The sequence below is a fragment of the Rattus norvegicus genome, chromosome 1 (assembly GCF_021556685.1).
Source record: "Rattus norvegicus strain SHRSP/BbbUtx chromosome 1, alternate assembly SHRSP_T2T, whole genome shotgun sequence".
Lineage (NCBI taxonomy): Eukaryota > Metazoa > Chordata > Mammalia > Rodentia > Muridae > Rattus > Rattus norvegicus.
In genome coordinates this window covers 247,543,181-247,562,200 of record NC_141534.1, presented here as the reverse complement: position 1 = coordinate 247,562,200, position 19,020 = coordinate 247,543,181, and the positions used below count along the sequence as shown (strand labels likewise).

The 19,020-nt window shown below is 43.7% G+C and overlaps 1 protein-coding gene across 50 annotated transcripts in view; it reads left to right on the top strand.

Annotated features, from left to right (window-relative positions):
• Cpeb3 (cytoplasmic polyadenylation element binding protein 3) overlaps positions 1 to 19,020 on the top strand; it is a 182,007-nt gene that overhangs the window by 122,640 nt on the left and 40,347 nt on the right. For all 50 annotated transcript variants that reach the window (XR_015628522.1, XR_015628515.1, XR_015628521.1 and 47 more), the window contains one exon: positions 12,443 to 12,561. Coding sequence is in view for 39 of the 50 variants with exons in the window: in XM_087565015.1 (XP_087421141.1) it covers positions 12,443 to 12,561 (119 nt within the window). In the remaining 11 variants the exon portion in view is untranslated. The remainder of the gene's footprint in view (positions 1 to 12,442; positions 12,562 to 19,020) is intronic.

The window sequence follows — 19,020 nt, the reverse complement described above, 5'->3', positions numbered from 1 at the left end:
ACCTCCTGGGGTGATGGAACCTGTGGACCACACACACAATCTAGCCATAGAGAGCAGCTGCGCCACGCCATTGTTGGCAGAGGCTTCTGGGCAAGCACAAGGGCAACCACCAACCTCAGACATTGGGCAGAAGATGGCTGTGCCTCTGAAACCCTCCAGAATCTGAGATGCCAGCAATGGAGGCGGCCATAACCCACAGCTTACTCGGGCTTTGTCAGTCTGGGGCACGGATCCAGTGCATAGCATAGAAGCCGACATGGGCACTCAGTATAATACAGCAGAGTGTTATAATACTCAGGTGTGAAGACTCCCTTCCGCTCTCAGGAAAGCATGCACATTTTTTTAAGTATTTTTATTCTTTTTTATGTGTGTGGTTATTTCGCCTGTATGCATTTCTGTGTTTTTATGTCCATGTATTATGTATGTCCTGGTGCCCCAAGAGGCCAGACAGTTGACAGCTGCCATGTGGGTACTTAGAATCAAACCTAGGTCCTCTGGAAACGTCAGCCAGTGCTCTTTAGTACAGAGCCATCTCTCGAGCACCAAAAGCATACGCTTCTGAGCAGCTGTTTGAGTGCACTCCTGGAGTTTTCTATGCTACGCAGGCTGGCTTGCCTGCTGACCTTGTGACTAAGCCATGCAGTTGTGATGGTTTATGTAATACCAGCATGATTTGTGAGCCTGGCATACGGCAGGCCACGTGGATTCAGATCCACTTAGACCTAGCCAGCTAAGGTGATACTGTTTGAGGGACAAGAAAGGGACAGACATAGGTCATTGAGTAGCTATAACGGGCTGGACTGTAGCACCTATTTCATTTCCTTCAGTTGCTCTAAAATCTGACTTTGGAAAGACAGGTTTGCAAATGTCATTTTTTTCCCCTTGTAGATAATTTGAATGGAAATAAGTCAGTGTTGTTCTAGTCTCAGATTCCAAGTTTTTCCACCTTCTGGGTTATGTAAGCTGATCAGTCAGGAAGCCTAGTGAATTTAGCCTGTATTTAATCTTTCACACTCTATAATAAATACTTTGAGTAATATTCTTTATTTTCCTTTCAGAAATGTAGGTCTTGGCTGACAGTACTATAACACTGGTGAATTATGAAAATACTTTAATATTTTATATACTTGCAGTTTTCATTCCAGGGAGCAGCTTTCTTGTGAAAACATGGAAACTGCACTGTACTGTAATGGGGTGGGTGTTTGTTTGTTTGTTTGTTTGTTTGTTTTTTTACCTTGTCCTGCTTAGACAGACGGAGCGTAGTTCATTGCCACTCAGGCTGTCTTATTAAACACCTGTCTTCTCAGCACTGTACTAAAGTCAAACTGTGAACTTGGTGTTTGTGAACCACTTACGCTGGGGAGCTGTACAGGAAGGAGAAGAGCGTTTGGGGCATGCAAGCCACAGGACAGAGCTTGAGCAACCACAGAAATAGAGACAGTGTACGAGGTCGTGTTGGTACATGCTGTGCTGGGGCAGAGGGGCTAGGAAAGGGCAGGTGCTTAATCCAGAGAAGCTGTAAGCACTCCTCGTGGGCACTCAGTTTGGAAGACAGCGCCTTTCAGAAACTGAAATGAAATGCAAATTTGGCAGGTGAAGGAGAGAGGATGTTTCAGTTTCGGTCTGGACTTACTGACAGGGCTTTGGTAGGATCAAGGCTGAAAGTATGACCAAGAAAGAGTATATTAAGTAAAACGATTGGAAATGGGAACCCGGGGCTGGGGGAGTGGCTCAGTCACTAAAGTGTTTGTCATGCAAGCATGAGGACCCGATACCTGTCCACAGAAACCACCATGTAAAAGGCCAGGTGTGGTGGCATGTGCCTCTTATCCCAGAACGAGAGGCGAGGAGACAAGAGTCTCTAGGGCTTGGTAGGCAACCCGTTTAGCCCAACCATCATGCTTCAGGCCAGAAAGAGGCCACCCAAAGTTGACCTGTGGCTTGCACAAATGCACACACACACACACACACACACACACACACACACACACACAGAGGCATGCACACTTACACCCATTCACCCACACCGGGGTGGGGAGAAGAGGAGGAGGAGGGGAAACAGCTATGAGGAACAGTAAAAATTATTGAATGCTAACAGTGAACCTGGGTTGTCTTCTAAATAGAATGGGTGCCCATACTCTTGAGGGGAACTGTTATAGAGAGAAAATGTATTGTCAGCCAAGTCAAGAACTAACCTGAGCACATTCAAGTTGGAGGAGCAAAGAATTTAGTGTCAGAGCTTAGACCTGAGGACCTGACTGAGGGATGTGTCTGCAGAAAGCCCAGCTGGCAGTTGTCTGGGGGTGAAGGAAAAGCAGCAGCTATGTGACAGATATCAGGCATCGGGTCTCGGGAAGAGGTGCTACAGTTACTATTTGACATTCGGCATCGAGTGATTTAATTCCGGCACCCGATGCACTCATCTGAGGCAGTGCCTCTCGTTGGGTTTTTCAGATTAGATAAGACAGCACACAAGCACCAGCACAAGTCTTGTCGGTGTTAAATTGTATGCCCTCCCCAAGAATGTAATACGTAGTAATAAGATCACCCAACTGGTTTGGTCAGTTCCTTGTAAACTCCCAGTCTGGTCTCAGTTTTCGTTGGCCAGGTGCTTATTAGAACTGACAGTGACTTGAAGGACAGACTGGCAGACTTCACAAGGCCCTCTTTATGAAGAGAATGTGTAGTTACATAAACTGCTTTAATGCCTAACTCTCCCAGTCACTGCCCCAAACTGCAGAAAGTGCTCTGCCAATCTCCATTTCGGGGGTGCTTCTCAGTCACCTTGCTTTCTTGTTCATTCCCAACTGCTCTCATCCCTACTCACCCACAGCCAGCCCATAAGAAACAGTCATTGGTGTAATAAGAGGCAGAAAATGCCCTGGAACCAATGTGTATTTCAGTTCCAGGTAGCAAATATACTCTGACTCCAAGGGGCCTGTTTAGGAACCCAGGAGGTGAGCAAGTGCGTTTGCAGGGCCACATCTGCACTGGAGCAGGGCTGTGTCTTCTTGATAGAGTCCTCTCCTTGTTTTCGCCTGTGCCTCTGTCCTCAGAGTGTGCTTCTGATATCTCTGTCATCTCTTGCTTACTGAAAATAATCTGTCTTCTCTCTGTGAAGGTCAATTTTCAAAAATATGTTTAAAAAGCTGATTCTCTGGATTTTTAATGCAGTCTCCTATTTTTTTAAGGACTTTAATGTATTTTTTTTAATTTGTATGTGTGTGTATGTCACATGTGTGTGCCTGTGAGGGTCATAGAATCCCTCGGAGCTGGAGTTGCTGGTGATTGTGAGCCACCCTAGTGCTGGAAACAGAACCCTGGCCTGGAAGAGAAACAAGTGCTCTTAACCACTGAGCTGCCTCTCCATTCCCTAATAGACTGTCTGTAGGTGAGAGCTCTCTACCTACCCCATGACCTCAGTGTATGCTAATGGGTAAGTTCCTGTGGCTAGGAAGCATAAGAATTCAAGCCATTTCATAGCTAAGGTTTTCTAGTCCAACAGGAAAATAAACAAGTGTAGGTCTTCCGTGCTCTAGGCAGCAGGCAGGGGGTTGCTGGTGTGACTCACTCACTCCAACCTCGTGTTCTAACTCAGAACTCACTTGCCCCTTTACACATGAGCCTGAACTCAGCCTGTCTGTGCCTCGGCCTGCTCTCTTTCCCGAACTTGAAATGGCCTTGCTTCTTGGAAAAAAAAAATAGTCCTTTCCAGCTAGACCTGGCTTCTGCTCTGTAAATTCTCTGGATTGGACAGATCTGCTGCACTCTTCTTACTCGTATTCTTAGGACATTCCCGTACATACACATATGACCACACCGTCCATGAAAACAGTCATTGTTTACATCCTCATTACAGAAGATACACATCCTGGTTTCCCTCATCGCTGTAGAGCCAGTGCCCACTGTCATGCTTTGCACCTCCTAGATATTTTTGGTTCTCTTGAAATGAATCCAAAGACAAACCTCCTGAGGCAAACCAGGTAAATCCTCTGACCTGAAATTCAAGGTCAGAGAGAATGTTTGAAATAGACTGCTGGTGTCATTTAAAAAAAAAACAAAAGTGAACCCAGGCAGCTCAGACTGGAGGTGCCCTTCAGATCTCTTTAGGAAGGGTATTGGTGGTTGAGAGCTTGGGTTTTGTGAGGCGAGAGAGAGTTCCCTGCCTATCCAAGACTTGGGCATGTCTTTCTGGGGCTGCTCTGACTGGATCAGAAGCCTGTATGTTGATTGGTCACCATTTTATAAATACAAACCACGACACAGCCCCACATACTGGAAATTTTTTCTCATTTGTGGCTATTACTTAAAACAAGTAAATCACCAAAAACGTTTTAAAGGCAAGTACAGGCCAAGGCAGCGGGTCAGATGACATGATTGCTTGGATTCAGGAAGTTTTCCTGGCACCCATGGCCAGTTAGTTGCTGAGGTCCACCAGCTCTTGTAGGCTGTCTGATACTCCCAGTACAAGAACCAGAGTCTGAGGCAGGCCAAAGAAGCAGTCTAGGCTGAAAGTGAGTAGTCCATACCCCCTGCAGAGACTAAAGCTACAGAGACGTGGCCTCCCTAAGGAGTCTGCGGTCCTGAATTGAAGAAAGAGACCCAGAAGATGGCCATGTCCAGACCTACTAATGGCAGGAAAGGGATCAGCTGTTGAATGTCCTCATGGCCTTTGTATGTGACATCTGGCCAGAAAGCCACAAAAACCACTACAAAAATGGGTCGAAGGAAGTGTCTGTTGTGAGGGTGTTACTGATGTCCTCCTGGGACAGGAAGTCTCAACACAGCTGGAGTTCTGTTCTCCAAACAGCAAATCTAGCCTTTGTGCAGACTCAGAACATATCCAAAGATAGCATCTTCTAGCTTCATATTTCTTAGAGACATAGCGAATTTATGTTATTTCCTCGGTCTTCCGCTCAAGCACCATTTGAGTCAATTCTTAGAGGAAGAGACGAAATAGTTGTCCCTTACATCTCCTTGAAGGCATTGTCTATGAACAAACAGAAGGAGTTCTTAGTAACGTATGCAGTGGCCACTAGCCTTAAAGCAGCAGTTCTGCCTGCAGAGAGGGAGGGAGCACTAGGAAACTTGGCTTGGGTTGCATCCAGTGTGGCTCAGTCAAAGTTTCTACATGGTAGAACTCAAGAACGTGTTGCCTGTCATTATTTGGTGCCAAGTATCATCTAAAAGTCATTCTCAGGTTAAAAAAAAGTTAGAGGCATGTTCTTAGTGCTATTGAAATTAATTTTATCTCCTTTTGACATGAAACAGTGTTGATAGCTAATAGGTAGCAGTGAGAGCTACAGATCCGGCTTAGGTCTTAACTCCAAATTCAGCCCCTAGCTTTGAACCCATGGACAAGATAATGACCACCAAGTTTATCCCATGGAACCTGTGGGGTGAGATGAGTCAATGGGTAGTGCTTCTCAACCAAGTTCCTAACATCCAAGGCCTGGTACTGATGGTAGTATGCTTGGTAACAATTACTATTTATATAGGGGATTAAATACTTAAAATTATAATATAATATCAGGAAGCTTTATTTTTTTATTTTTTTATTTGCACTTCAAATGTTATCCCCTTTTCCAGTTTCCTATCCATAAACCCCTATCCTTTGACCCCTTCCCCTGCTTCTATGAGGGTATTCCCCCACCTACCCTTTCCTGCCTCTCCGCCCCTATACTGACATTGAGCCTTCACAGTACCAAGAACCTCTCCTCCCATTGATGCTCCACAAGGCCGTCCTCTGCTACATATGCAGCTGGAGTCATGGGTCTGTCCATGTGTACTCTTTGGATGGTGGTTCTGGTTGTTCGGTATTGTTGTTCTTATGGGGTTGCAAACCCCTTCAGCTCCTTCAATCCTTTCTCTAACTCCTCCAATGGGGACCCTGTTCTCAGTTCAGTGGTTGGCTACAGGCATCTGCCTCTGTATTTGTCATGCTCTGACAGAGCCTCTCAGTAGACAGCTATATCAGGCTTCTGTCTGCATGCACTTCTTGGCATCAGCAATATTGTCTGGGTTTGGTGGCTGTATGTATATGGGCTGCATCCCTGGGTGGGGCAGTCTCTGCTCCAAACTTTGTTTCTGTATTCCCTCCTATGAATATTTTGTTCCCCCTTCTAAGAAGGACTGAAGCATCTGCACTTTTGTCGTCCTTCTTCTTGAACTTCATGTGGTCTATGAATTGTATCTTGGGTAATCCAAGCTTTTGGATAATATCCACTTATCAGTGAGTGCATACCATGTGTGTTCCTTTGTGATTGGGTTGCCTCACTCAGGATGATATTTTCTAGTTCCATCCATTTGCCTAAGAATTTCATGAAGTCATTGTTTTTAATAGCTGAGTTGTACTCCATTGTGTAGATGTACCACATTTTCTGTATCCATTCCTCTGTTGAGGGACATCTGGGTTCTTTCCAGCTTCTGACTATTATAAATAAGACTGCTATGAACATAGTGGAGCACGTGTCTTTTTTATATGTTGGGGCATCTTTTCGGTATATGCCCAAGGGAGGTATAGCTGGGTCCTCAGGCAGTTCAATGTCCAATTTTCTGAGGAACCTCCAGACTGATTTCCAGAATGGTTGTACCAATTTGCAATCCCACCAACAATGGAGGAGTGTTCCTCTTTTTCTCTACATCCTCCCCAGCATCTGCTGTCGGCTGAGTTTTTTTTTATCTTAGTCATTCTGACTGGTGTGAGGTGGAATCTCAGGGTCTCGGGAAGCTTTGTATTTGAAAACCAACCAAGAATATTTTAGAGGTAATTTTTAATATGTTCTCAGGCAATAAAAGAAAAAAGTCCTGTTAATTAAATTTACCCTTCAAAAACTTAGCCAAATAAAATGGAATTGTGCCCATATACCTTCCTATTCCTGATCCTTAAGAAAATCACACTGCCAATTCATGGTTATCTAAAAATCCTTCCATGTTCCAACGCAGCACTTCTAACATATTTGGTACCAGTAGGAAGTGAGGAATTTCATTTTAACTATTCTGTACATAACCCTGGGTCATGACAGTAGCAGTGGTCACAAGTTCCTCCAGAGCCTACCTCTCTTCCTTCAGACTGACTCTGTGCTGAGGAATTTCTGAAACTGGAGGCTTTTTATGAATGTGTGTCTGTTACAGACTCAGAGTACAAGAGCTAAAGGAGAGAGTTTTGGCCAAAACAAAACAAAGAAAACATTATATGTCTTTCAAACTAATAGAGTCTGCCATCAAACTTATGATCACAGGAACATTATTTATAGGTATAATTGGCTTTTATTAAGGGGTGTATATTAAAACTAGCAAAGAAAACTACATCTGTCAGTTCTCTCTTGGTAGACATGGCTAAGGCTATTGAAAGCAGATATCCAGCCAGTTTAATGTTTGGTACTATTCAGCCTTATTGAGTAATTTTAATGAAGGTTTACTTCCATATCTAGATTATTTCCATTTATTCACCAAATACTTTGTAAATGCAAGGTAGAAAGGCAAACATATCATTCACATGAGTTAAGCTTTTATGAAGTCATATACAACAATTCAACTTTAATTTTACACACATCATACATTGAAATTGGGGCTGGAGTGGAGGTTCAGTAATTAAGGTTCAATGATATACTTATTGTTCTTCCAGAAGACCCAAGTTCAATTCACAGACTACATTAGGAGACTCACAACCACCTGTAACTCTCACATCAGGGAATCCAGCACCGCTGGCCTTCTCAGGCACTGCACTCGTGTGCACTACTCACATGCGGACACACATACCCATGTGTAATACAAAGTCATAAAAATATGATGAACATTTCTTTAAGTGCTTCTCAGCCATTCAAGATTCTTCTGTTATGAATTCTCTATTTAGCTGTAGATCCCACTTTTTTATTGGGTTGTTTGGTTTCTTGGATGTTAGCTTCTTGAGTTCTTTATATATTTTGGATATTAGCCCTCTACCAAATGTGGGGTTAGTACAGATTTTTTTTTTCCAATCTATAGATTTCAGATTTGTCTTCTTGACTATGTTCTTTGCCTTACAGAAAGAAGCCTTTCAGTTTCATGAGGTCCCATTTATCAATTCTTTTTTTAAATTTTGTTAATTATATTTATGTACAGAAAACTTAAGTATACATTTAACCCAGCTTAGTGGTGAGTTCTTTAGCCTTTGCCTTTTCCAGCTTGGCAATGCGAGCCACAGACTTAGGACCCAGGACGTTGCCTCCCCAGTGGCAGCGGATCTCATCATATCTGTCATTATAATTGGTCCTAATAGCTTCCACCAGCTTAGCCAGAGCACCCTTGTCTTCCGAGTTCACCTGTGTGAAGGCAACAGTGGTGCACGTCTTCCTGTGGACCAGGCGCCCCAGCCTGGCCTTTCCCTTGATGATCCAGTAGGGCACCCCCATCTTTCGACACAGGGCAGGCAGGAAAACCACCAGCTCAATGGGGTCTACAGCATGGGCAATCACCACCAAGGTGGTGACTGTATTGACCCCTGCTTGGAGGGCAGGTGGTCTCTCAGTTGGGATGTCCCTGTTGCCAGCAGCTTTCTTCTCAGTGCGGGCCAGCAGCCTCTGCTTCTTCTCCTGCTTTGTCTCTGGACTGTACTTGTGGGCAAGCTTAAGCAGCTGAGTCGCTGTTTGCCTGTCCAGGACCTGGGTGAACTGGTTGATGGCAGGAGGTACCTTGAGCCGCTTATAGAGGATGGCTCTTTGCTGCTGCAGCCTGATGTAGCAGTGTTAGATCTCTTTGGGGCTAAATGTCCTGCCCAATGCTGAAGTTCTTAGGCCTCTTCTCAACCAAAGGATTGACCACCTTTTTGGCCTCCTGTTTCTTGATCACGGCGGGGGCTAAGGCCACCACCTTCCCCTTGGCCCTCTTTCCTTTGGGCATCTTGCTAGGCTGGAGGCAAGAGCCTATTTATCAATTCTTGATCTTAGAGGATGAGCCATTGGAGTTCTGTTTAGGACTCTCCCACCCCCAATGCCAGTGAGTTGGAGGCTCTTTCCCACTTTCTCTTCTATTATTAGATTGAGTGTATCTGGTTATATGTTGAGGTCCTTGATCCACTTAGACTTTGCACAAGGTGATAAATATGGGCCTATTTTCATTTTCTACACAGCCAGTTAGACCAGCACCATTTATTGAAGATGCTTTCTTTTTTTCATTGTATATTTTTGGCTTCTTTGTCAAAGATCAATTGTGCGTAAGTGTGTGGTTTTATTTCTGGATCTTCAATTCTATTCCTTTGATCAACCTGTCTGTCTCTGTACCAATACCATGCAGTTTTTTTTAATCACTGTTCCTCTGTAATAGAGCTTCAGGTCAGGAATGGTGTTCCCCCAGAAGTTCTTTTAGTGTTAAGATTGTTTTCGCTATTCTGTGTTTTTTTTTTTTTCCAGATGAATTTGAGAATTGCTCTTTCCATGTCTTTGAGGAATTGTGTTAGAATTTTGATGGGCATTGCATTGAATCTGTAGATTGCTTTTGGTAGGATGGCCATTTTTACTATGTTAATTCTACCCATCCATGAGGAACAGTCATAGGGCAGACCGAGAGGGGGATAATGACTGGACTATTAAAAAAGATTAGGAGTTGGGGATTTAGCTCAGTGGTAGAGCGCTTGCCTAGGAAGCGCAAGGCCCTGGGTTCGGTCCCCAGCTCCGAAAAAAAAAAAAAAAAAAAAAAGAACCAAAAAAAAAAAAAAGATTAAAGAATAATAAAAAAAAAAGATTAAAGAATAATAAAAAATAAAACATAAAGTGCATGAAACAGAAAGTCAGCTCTTGTGTGATAGTGTGATAGTTTCATTTACAAAGCATTTTTACATATATTATCCAACATACTAATATTACTGTAAGGTAGAAGGACAAATGTATTCTTCATTTTACAGAAAACAAGACCTGAGGAGATTCAAATGTTTACTGTTAGAGTTCATGTTTCCACCACTTATGACCTCAAACTAGCCACTTAATCATTCCCTACAATCCCTGAACTGTGAAAAAGAATTAAATGTACGACCTGCTTTGTAGGCCAGGAGGGTGGAATGCGCACATAAGCACATAAGCACACAAGCACGAGGCTTTACGTCAGAGCCTGGTGTACCATAAATGCTCACTAACTGTTAGCAGTCATTATCACGCAGCTAGTGAATGTTAAGTTAGTAAAGGGCTTGCACCCAGATCCTGGCCTCCGGGCTCCTAATCTAGAGTTTTTTGTCATTCCAATGATCAGTAGACATGAGGATCATGAAGATAATTCTCCTGTAAAAAGAAACAGGACCTGAAAAAGAAGTGTTTGGATCTCCCCACACAATGCAATAAAAATGTTTAAGAGGAGAGGCACTAAGTAATTGGGTCACTATATTGTATTTATACATCAGCTTATCATGTGGTACCACAGTTTATACAGTTATTACATGTCAGTTTAAAACTATGTTGCAGCAAGATGTCAAAGTCCATGCTTGTTGGGCCAGCTCTTCTGAGGCTGAAACGGGAAGACATCAAGTTTGAGGCTAGTCAAGGTTATACAACCAGTTCTAGGCTAGCTGAGTATAGCTGGACCCTGTCTCAACAAGGAAATCTTTCTCTCTTCTCTCTCTCTCTCTCTCTCTCTCTCTCTCTCTCTCTCTCTCTCTCTCTCAAAAAAAAAAAAAAAAAAAAAAAAACAAAGACAAAGCAACCCCACCACCACTGGCTGTGCCCGTGGAAATCCTTGAATCAGTACTGATGTTTGCTGGTCCAAGTGAAGGTACAGCACATCTATATCAAAATCCTCTCCCAGCCACACCCCAGGGCTCAGAGAACATCTGTCCAGGAAGACAAGGCCGAAGGAATATAAAAGCCAGAGGATGGAGAAGAGTGCTGTGACTGCTGCCTTTGGGGTTTGACATGGTCATTGCACTCATGAACTCACCATAAATTTGTTTACCTGCCTACAACTCAGCCAGTCAGAATCCCAGCACGCTAATAGCTGGGGCACTATTAGTGGTTGATGGCCATTGGGGGTGGGGAATGAGTTTTTCTTTGGGATTATAGCCATTGGTAGTTTGTCAATATGTCAGTAGATGGCCTCACACCCATACACATGTGGACAGGATAGGGTAGGTTGTTTAAAAAAGAAGAGGATGAGGAAGAAGGGAAGCGAGAGGAGAAGGAGCAGGAGGAAAAGGAAGCAGGAAGAAGGAGCAGAGAAAAGAAGAAAAGAGAGGGAGAGAAAGACATAAGTCGGTGGGGAGGTGTTGAGAAGGATCCTGAGGGAGTTGGAAGATGTAGTGGGAAGTGGATACAATTAAAACACATTGTGTACAATATGGAGTTTACAAAGAGTGAATAATAACAAAATATATCTTTAAAAGATTTAAGAGAAAAAAATGAATTTGTAGATTCTCTCAGAATATTCCTTGGGGAAGCAGCACCAGTATTGTGCACATACACAGCAGCCTGTTGGGCTGTTTAAAAAGCAGCTTTGGGGAAGTATAATTCACATAGTGTACAGTTCATCACTTTAATATGTGTTATTCAGTAGTTCTCCATATGTTCACAGGCTTGTACAACCATCAGTCACCAGGATTGATTCCTACCACCCCACCCACAGCCCTGCCCCCTCTAGTTATGGGTAGCCATTAATCTGTGTTTTGTCTTGATTGGCCTCTTCTGATCATGCTGTTTTGCGTCTGGCCCCTTTCACTTAGCACAATATTTTTAGAGCTTATCCTCGCTGCGTACAAATCAAGACTGTTGCTTGCCGGATGGAAATGATGCTTATTTCCTGGATACTATTTGTAGTTTGCACCAATCAGAGTCTACCTTAATGTTGAGACCTATTGTGGGAGACCACAGAGGTGTCTGAACTTGCTCCCTTGAGTAGTTCTGAAAATTAAACGAAGTGATGTTAAAGAAACCAGCTATCGGGCTGGAGAGATGGCTCCGGTTAAGAGCACCCGACTGCTCTTTCAGAGGTCATGAGTTCAATTCCCAGCAACCACATGGTGGCTCACAACCATCTGTAAAGAGATCCGATGCCCTCTTCTGGTGTATCTGAAGACAGCTACAGTGTACTTATATATAATAAATAAATAAATCTTTAAAAAAAAAAAAAAAAAACAAGAAACCAGCTATCCCAGTAGCACGTGATTTAATTAAGCAAGATAATTGTCTGTATGCACCAAGAACAGTGCCTGGCAAAACAGGGTCTCAGGTCCCTTTGCCCCACTTGCATATCCAGGATTAGTAAGACTTTACTAACCATGAAGCAATGGGCTTCTTAACTATAGTCCAGACTAGTCTGCAACTCCTTATGTAGCTCAGGTTAGCACACATGGCAACCATCCTGCCTCAGCCCCCTGAGCACTGCGAGTACAGGTCGAGCCCCATACATGCTACAGGTGATGTCTCACTACAGCTTTGGGGTGAAGCACTGACCTTTCCTGCCTTTGTGTTTCTTTCTCCCCAAGGCTACGCCTTCCTGCTGTTCCAGGAGGAGAGCTCGGTGCAAGCGTTGATAGACGCCTGCCTAGAGGAGGATGGGAAACTGTACTTGTGTGTGTCCAGCCCCACCATCAAGGATAAACCGGTAAGTGATCTGTAGCCAGCAGCTGCTTTCCCACAGTGCTGTGCGGTTGACTGACTGTTCTTCTCCTTATCGTGGAAGTGCAGTAATTAGGAGCCTAGTACCTGGGTTGATCTTGCCCTGTCGAGCTGGAACTGTTTGCTGGTGATGAGAAGTTAGCTAAAAAGTACTCAAATTTCATGTTTCACTTTTGAGACCACAGGCAAATACATGAGTTCTTGACATCCACTTAACGCTTGGTAAGCTAACTGCTATTTAGAAACTATGAGTTGAGGTAAACAATACTCTTAGTGGTTCTGGCAGCTCTTTTCTGTCATTATTTCAGATCAAGGACAGGAGGAGTTTACTTTTTAACATCCGTGAATGTATGCTCTGTGCTGGGTTGTATCCACGGCTACCTGATGGGTGGGCCAGTAGGTCACACTCTAAATGGACAGTTTCAGCGGGGCAGGAGAAGGGCGGGGCAGAGAGCATGGTGCTGAAACTATAAACAAATGTGTGCATGTCCAGAGTTTGTGGCTAAGAGCCTGTGACTTCTGAGCTATTGTAGTGAGTAGAGAAGGGTCAACACGGTGTTCAAAGCAGAAGAAAGGAATGTAATTGACGTGGCAGTGGGAGGATCCCTGGGGAGTTGGCAGGGTGAGGCGGGATGAGTTTGTGTGTAAAGGCTCAGTCCTCAGGGTGGGAGTCAGTAAAGTAGTGATGTGGATGAGTGGACAAGGGGCTAAGGCTCTGCCCAAGGCCTGGAGCAGCCACTGCACACATTCATCAGAGGTGTTGGGCCTCCCTCGTCATGGCAGAAAGGTTAATACAGAAAAAGAAACAAGGATTTTAGACATTACGAAGGCATCATTGTAATTGTTAAGTTCTGGGTCCATTGCCAAATTTTGATAACATATTGAATGCTGTGGCTGTGCAGGGAGGGAGACAGTAGTGGGGAAGGTAGGGAATTTGAGCTTTATTTAAAAGGCACGTGCATGGTGTGGAGGACATGCAGGCGTACTGAGAGGAGGGCATGTAATACATCAGCTGAGTACCGATCAAACCTAAAATTGAGGCCTTTAGAGTTGTGTGAGATTAGAAACTCCCTACCAAATATAGCAACGACCTGTCTTTAACAGTCAATCTGCAGAGGTGCCCCTGGCATTCAGTGAGAAGGCAGTGAGAGTGAACTAGGAAGGTAATGGGAGAGCGGCCACTCACTGTCAGTGAGGATGCAAACACATTTTATATGTAAAAAGGCAAAGGGTTAGAGGAACACGATGACGTAATTATGCCCACACTAGAGAACAGAGATGAGACGAGATGATCTCAGGGCTCAGGAGCTCCATGTCACTGGCTCTGTAGGGGAAGGGGAGGAGATGTCTGGTAGGGCAGGCCTTCACCTGGACAAGATGTATCTTGAGAGGGGAGCAAACTGATCGTTGCAAACATATGTGATATGAAGATACCACCATTGCTTCTTAGCATTTGCACTCTAAGTTTATGTGTTACTCCAGATATTAAGGGCTTTGAAGATAATTAGTATAATCCTCTCTACTGGAAATGATTATAAGAAACTAGCTTTCAATTGTTACTTCACATTTCTACCTGATCAGTTTGCCTTATCTGAGCTAGAGGAGGAGTTGTGCTGCAGATAAATCCTGATAGTGACTATCAAAAACGTGTTTATTTGATCCCACCAACCCAGGATTTCCAGCATTAATAGTTGGGATAAACCTCAGAAAGAAAAACCCTACTTTGAATGAATACATCCCATGGTAGATTCCAGAGCTTTTGTCTCTAGTTTTGCAGCTTCTTTCTGGGCGCTAGCTTTCCATCCACCACTCCCAGCTTCAGTTACACACCCCTCGCTAGCAGCTCATCTGTACCAGCTCATACGATGGATGTCCCAAAGAGAGCAACAGCTGGAATTAGCCTTCCAGACTCATGAAGGGCCTTGGAAAAAGGCACTCATTCTGCAGGCTTTTCCATCTATGGCTCCCCTGCTCCGAGTCTGAGGCTGACTAGCTTTCATGTTCTACTCTCCAGGATGCTAGTGCCCTGACTGTGACGTTGAATTCTTTCTCACTCTATCAGAATAAAAACATGGATGGAAATATATCAGATTCCAAAGTTACCTTGAAGATTTTCCTACCCTTTCTCCTATTTCTCAAATCAAACCCCTCTTCTGGTTAAGTGAATTAAATTATTTACATTGTTTTCCCAGCGCAGAGTCCGACAGTAAAGTCTGCTCTAAACTATCTTGTGCAGGATCATGCTTGTTTTAAGTCAATCAAATCCCAAACTGATGGACTTTAGGGTATATTATTAAGTAGGTGGTTTTATTCGGTGATTTCCTTCCATTCAATCCTTCTATGTGGATTGTCTGTGTAGCTTTGTATCAGAAAGAACTGTGTTGGTTGCCTGATTATTTTGACTCTAGTCCCATAGGAAGGAAGGAGAGATTGGCAACAGCAGGAGCTGCTGTGGGTTCAAGATCTGTAACTCTTTCCTTCCTACAGAACGAGGTGCTCCACAGTTCCTCAGTCCCAGGCATCTCAGATGACAGTAATGTCTGTGCTTCCAGGGAGGCAGGGGGATGCCATGAACAGCAGTCTCTCTCTAAACAAACTCTAGAGCAGGTGTCCTGGACGAGCCCCACAGAATAGATGGAAGACAGAGGGCAGGAAGGCAAGGAGATGGTAATGAGTCTTGTTCTGTTTTGTTGAGACTGGGCACATGGAACTCCGGCTGACTTGGAATTGAATTTTAGATCAACCTGACACCAAAGTCAAAAGGTCTGTCTGCCTCTGCCTTCCAAGTACTGGGACTAAAGACATGCACGACCTTGCCTGATAGTCATTCTCGCTTCTAGAATAGAGTGAGGCAGGAAACGCCTTGAGAAGACTCTAAACTGTATTACCAAGCTGATGTGTGCTTATGTAGGTTAGGTTTTTGGATTATTGCTCAGGTAACATGGCCACTCACTTATACATTGAAAAACAAAATTCAGTGGAAAGGATGATAGAGACAGAGAAGCAGGAGTTAGATGCTACTACTGCTTCAGTTCTTTTTTTAAAACTGTGTTTTAGTTGATGTGTGTGAATGCGTGTGAGGGTCAGAGAACAACCCTGGCGTTGGCTCTCTCCTCCCACCGTGTCAGTCCTCAGTCCTGGGAATGAAACTCAGGTCATCCGGAGTTGGCGGCTAAGTGTCTATATGGCTGGCCCCTGTTTCAGTTCCTAATTTTGTCTAGTATGCCATTCTGGTCTCTCCTGGCCTACTTATGTGCCTGTCAGTGGAATTTCTAGCACTTTCAGTCATTCTTCCTCAGTTATGGAAACAGTCCAGAGTGTTTGTCTAAGAGTTGAGAGCGCTCCAGTCTAGCTTCAGTTTTTCCCCCCGGCCTTTTTTGCTTTCTTTCTGACCTTCATATCTGTTTATTTACCTTCCCTTTTCTTTCATGTGTATGTGTGGAGTGCATGCATGTATGTAGAATGTTTTGATATGTGTGTGTTTGTTTGCAAATATGCACATAAGGAGGTATGAGATAAATATTGAAAATCTTTCTTCATTGCTCTCCAACCTAATCTTTGAAGCAGAGTGTCTCAGTCAGATCCGGTGCCCAACAACAAGGCTGGTCTTGCTGGTCCCTTTCACAGGGCTCCACCATCCACTTTTTGAGGCTGGGATTATAGGCAAACCGACATGCCACCCTGGATTCTAGCGATCTGAGCCCCAGCCCTCTCTACTGTACAGCAACTCCTTTAATGACTGAGCTGTCTCCCTCCCCTGTACCCTCATACTTTAATCAAACCGAAATATTTTTTGTTTCTGTCACAAGGTCAAATTCCTACCCTTACTTCAAAACCTTTCTCGCTGATTATTTTACTGTCTATAACAAATTATACCTACTAAAGCAGCTATCAAAACAAACAAATGAACAAGCAAAATCTTTCCAGAAAATGAAACTGGGAAAAGTAAGTAAAAGCTGTTGTGGGGCATTGGATTGACTGTTCGTCTTCTGCTCGTGCATATCTACTCAGACCAGGCCACTCTCCCTGCACTGCCCGCTGCGCCCCAGCTTTGGCTTTGGCTCAGTTAAATCTGGGTGTGTAGACCCATCTTAGAATCCTTGGCTATATTGTCACCTCCCACCCAGAAAGTCACTAACAGTTCTTACCTCCGTTTCCTTATTTGTTCTTTTGATTCTTAATCTTGATCGTGATTTGGGCACCTTCTTCCAAGAGTTTCTCCAAAGAAGGAATTCCTGTTTTACTTAGTCTGTGAACTTGCAAGTGAATCCAGAGCTTCTCGGAGCTTGAGTCTTTGGATGTTCGGTGCCTGCTCCATGAAGGCAAAGTGGCAGTTCTGTGTAGCCAGGGTGCCACACAGGCCAGTGAACCAGACAGCCAATGCTTTCCTTCCTTCAGGGACTGCATTCAGTGTTTACCTAAGTGTGGTCTAAAGAACACATGTCCAGTCCACAACCATCTTGAAAGTCTCACCATTGACTGCACCTGTGCATTTCATATTAAGTTTTTCCTTTAATTAAAAGTTCTTTATCCCCAAAATATCTGAGAAACATTGATTTTATTCAGGCTGTAGAAACATCTTCCAATATGCAAAACAATTGTATAATAATATACAATATTCTCTAACCCTGCATTTTATAGCCCTGCTTTGGACATGGCACTTGTATAGACCCCTGTGAAATTAGTTATCGGAAACTCTATCAAGCAATAGGCTTCCTCCCAGGAAAAACTCAGTAACCTAATTGTGCTTTATTTTATTTTATTTTGTTTTTATTTTTAACTATGTCTATGTATGCTATCTGTGAGTAGGTTTATGCACATAAGTAGTGCCCTCTTAAGGTCAAAAGAGGACATTATATATCCTGGTGCTGTAGGCAATTGCTGGCTGTCTGCTGTGGGTTCTGGGAATCAGACTCAGCCAAACTCTGCCAGTGCAGCAAATACTCTTAACCACTGAGCCATTGTTCGTCCAGACCCTCAACCCAAATGTGTATGTGTGAGCTTCTCTATATATACTATTAACAACAGTCCCTTCTTAGTACCATGGAGCTGTAAATACACGTGCATAGACACATTAGATCAAATTGTTTTGCTTGGGTACAAAATTGTTTTGAGGTGTGAATCTGGAATTTAAAATAGCCAAATAACAGAGCTAATTCCATTGCTAAATCAGGGGCAGGGGGCAGAGAGAGAGAAACTGTGTTTTGTCAGCAGATCAAGGAATAATCTATTAGCCATTTCTTTTTACTTTCTGGTGGTGCTGGCACATGCATGGAGGACCATGGCCATTCTAGGCGAGTCCTCTATGACTGAACCTTCAGCCACTACTGGTCATTTCTAATGTATAGAGGATAGGCAGAATTGAGTTTGGAGAGAAGAAAGTGGTTGCTTACTAGAAGAAATACATTTTCAACCCACCAGGAAGTTGTGGCTCTAGCCAATGGCCTAGAGGACAGGAAACCTCACAGGTTTGCAATATAGTTAACGTGGAGTCAGAAAGCCTGGATTTCAGTCTTGAGTTGACTTAGTTTTCATGGTTGTTAGATTATTGGTCCCACAGGGTTAAGTGATTTTTATTACATGTGATTATAGTAAGGTTAAATGTGATTATAGAAAATACATAGGACATATTTTCTCTTACTTTCTCTTAATGGGTATTAGTTTGAAAGGAATTCATATGCTTTTAAAAAGTCACGCAGGAGCTGGAGAGATGGCTCAGTAGTTAAGAGGCCTGGCTGCTCTTGCAGAGGGTCAGGGTTCAATTCCTAGCACTACCATGGTAACTCACAACCGTCTGTAACTTCAGTTCCAGGGCATCCAATGCCTTCTTCTGCCCTCTGCACCATCTGTATGCACACAGTGGTGAAAACACCGCCAAGAAAACACTCAGGTGAATATTTTTTAAAGGGTTTCATCATTTTAACCCAAAAAATGAATTCGTAGTAAAGTTTGTGCCATCTTGGGGAACAAAAGAAATATAGCTCAGAAATGCACTCAGTTGTGAAAAGGCTAGTGAAAGACCCCCGGAGCGGAGAGACCCTCACTCAAGTCTCGGGATGATGCGACCCCCCAAGAACTCATGCAAGACCATCCTTGCTGTAATAAACATGAGGTTTATTGATAGGAACCAGTGCACTGGGATCGAGACTCATATCCCACGCAGGGGCAGTGGAGTTTGACCCTGAGAGGCTGGGAGAAAGGGTATTTAAAGGGAGAAACCACAACCCAAGGGGGCTGGGATGGCGTCATTGGAAAGTGTCGAGAATACCAGTGAAAAATCACAAGGAGGAGCTTCCTGTTTCTCAAGATTGTTCTCTAAGGACTTTTAAGTCCTTTTTTCTAGTTCCTGGGAGAGCAGGCTCAAGAAATGTGACCTTTTACTTACAGGTAGAGTGCAGGGTCTGGAATTTGAGGTATTTAGGGCTTTTTTAAACTTCTGACTTTT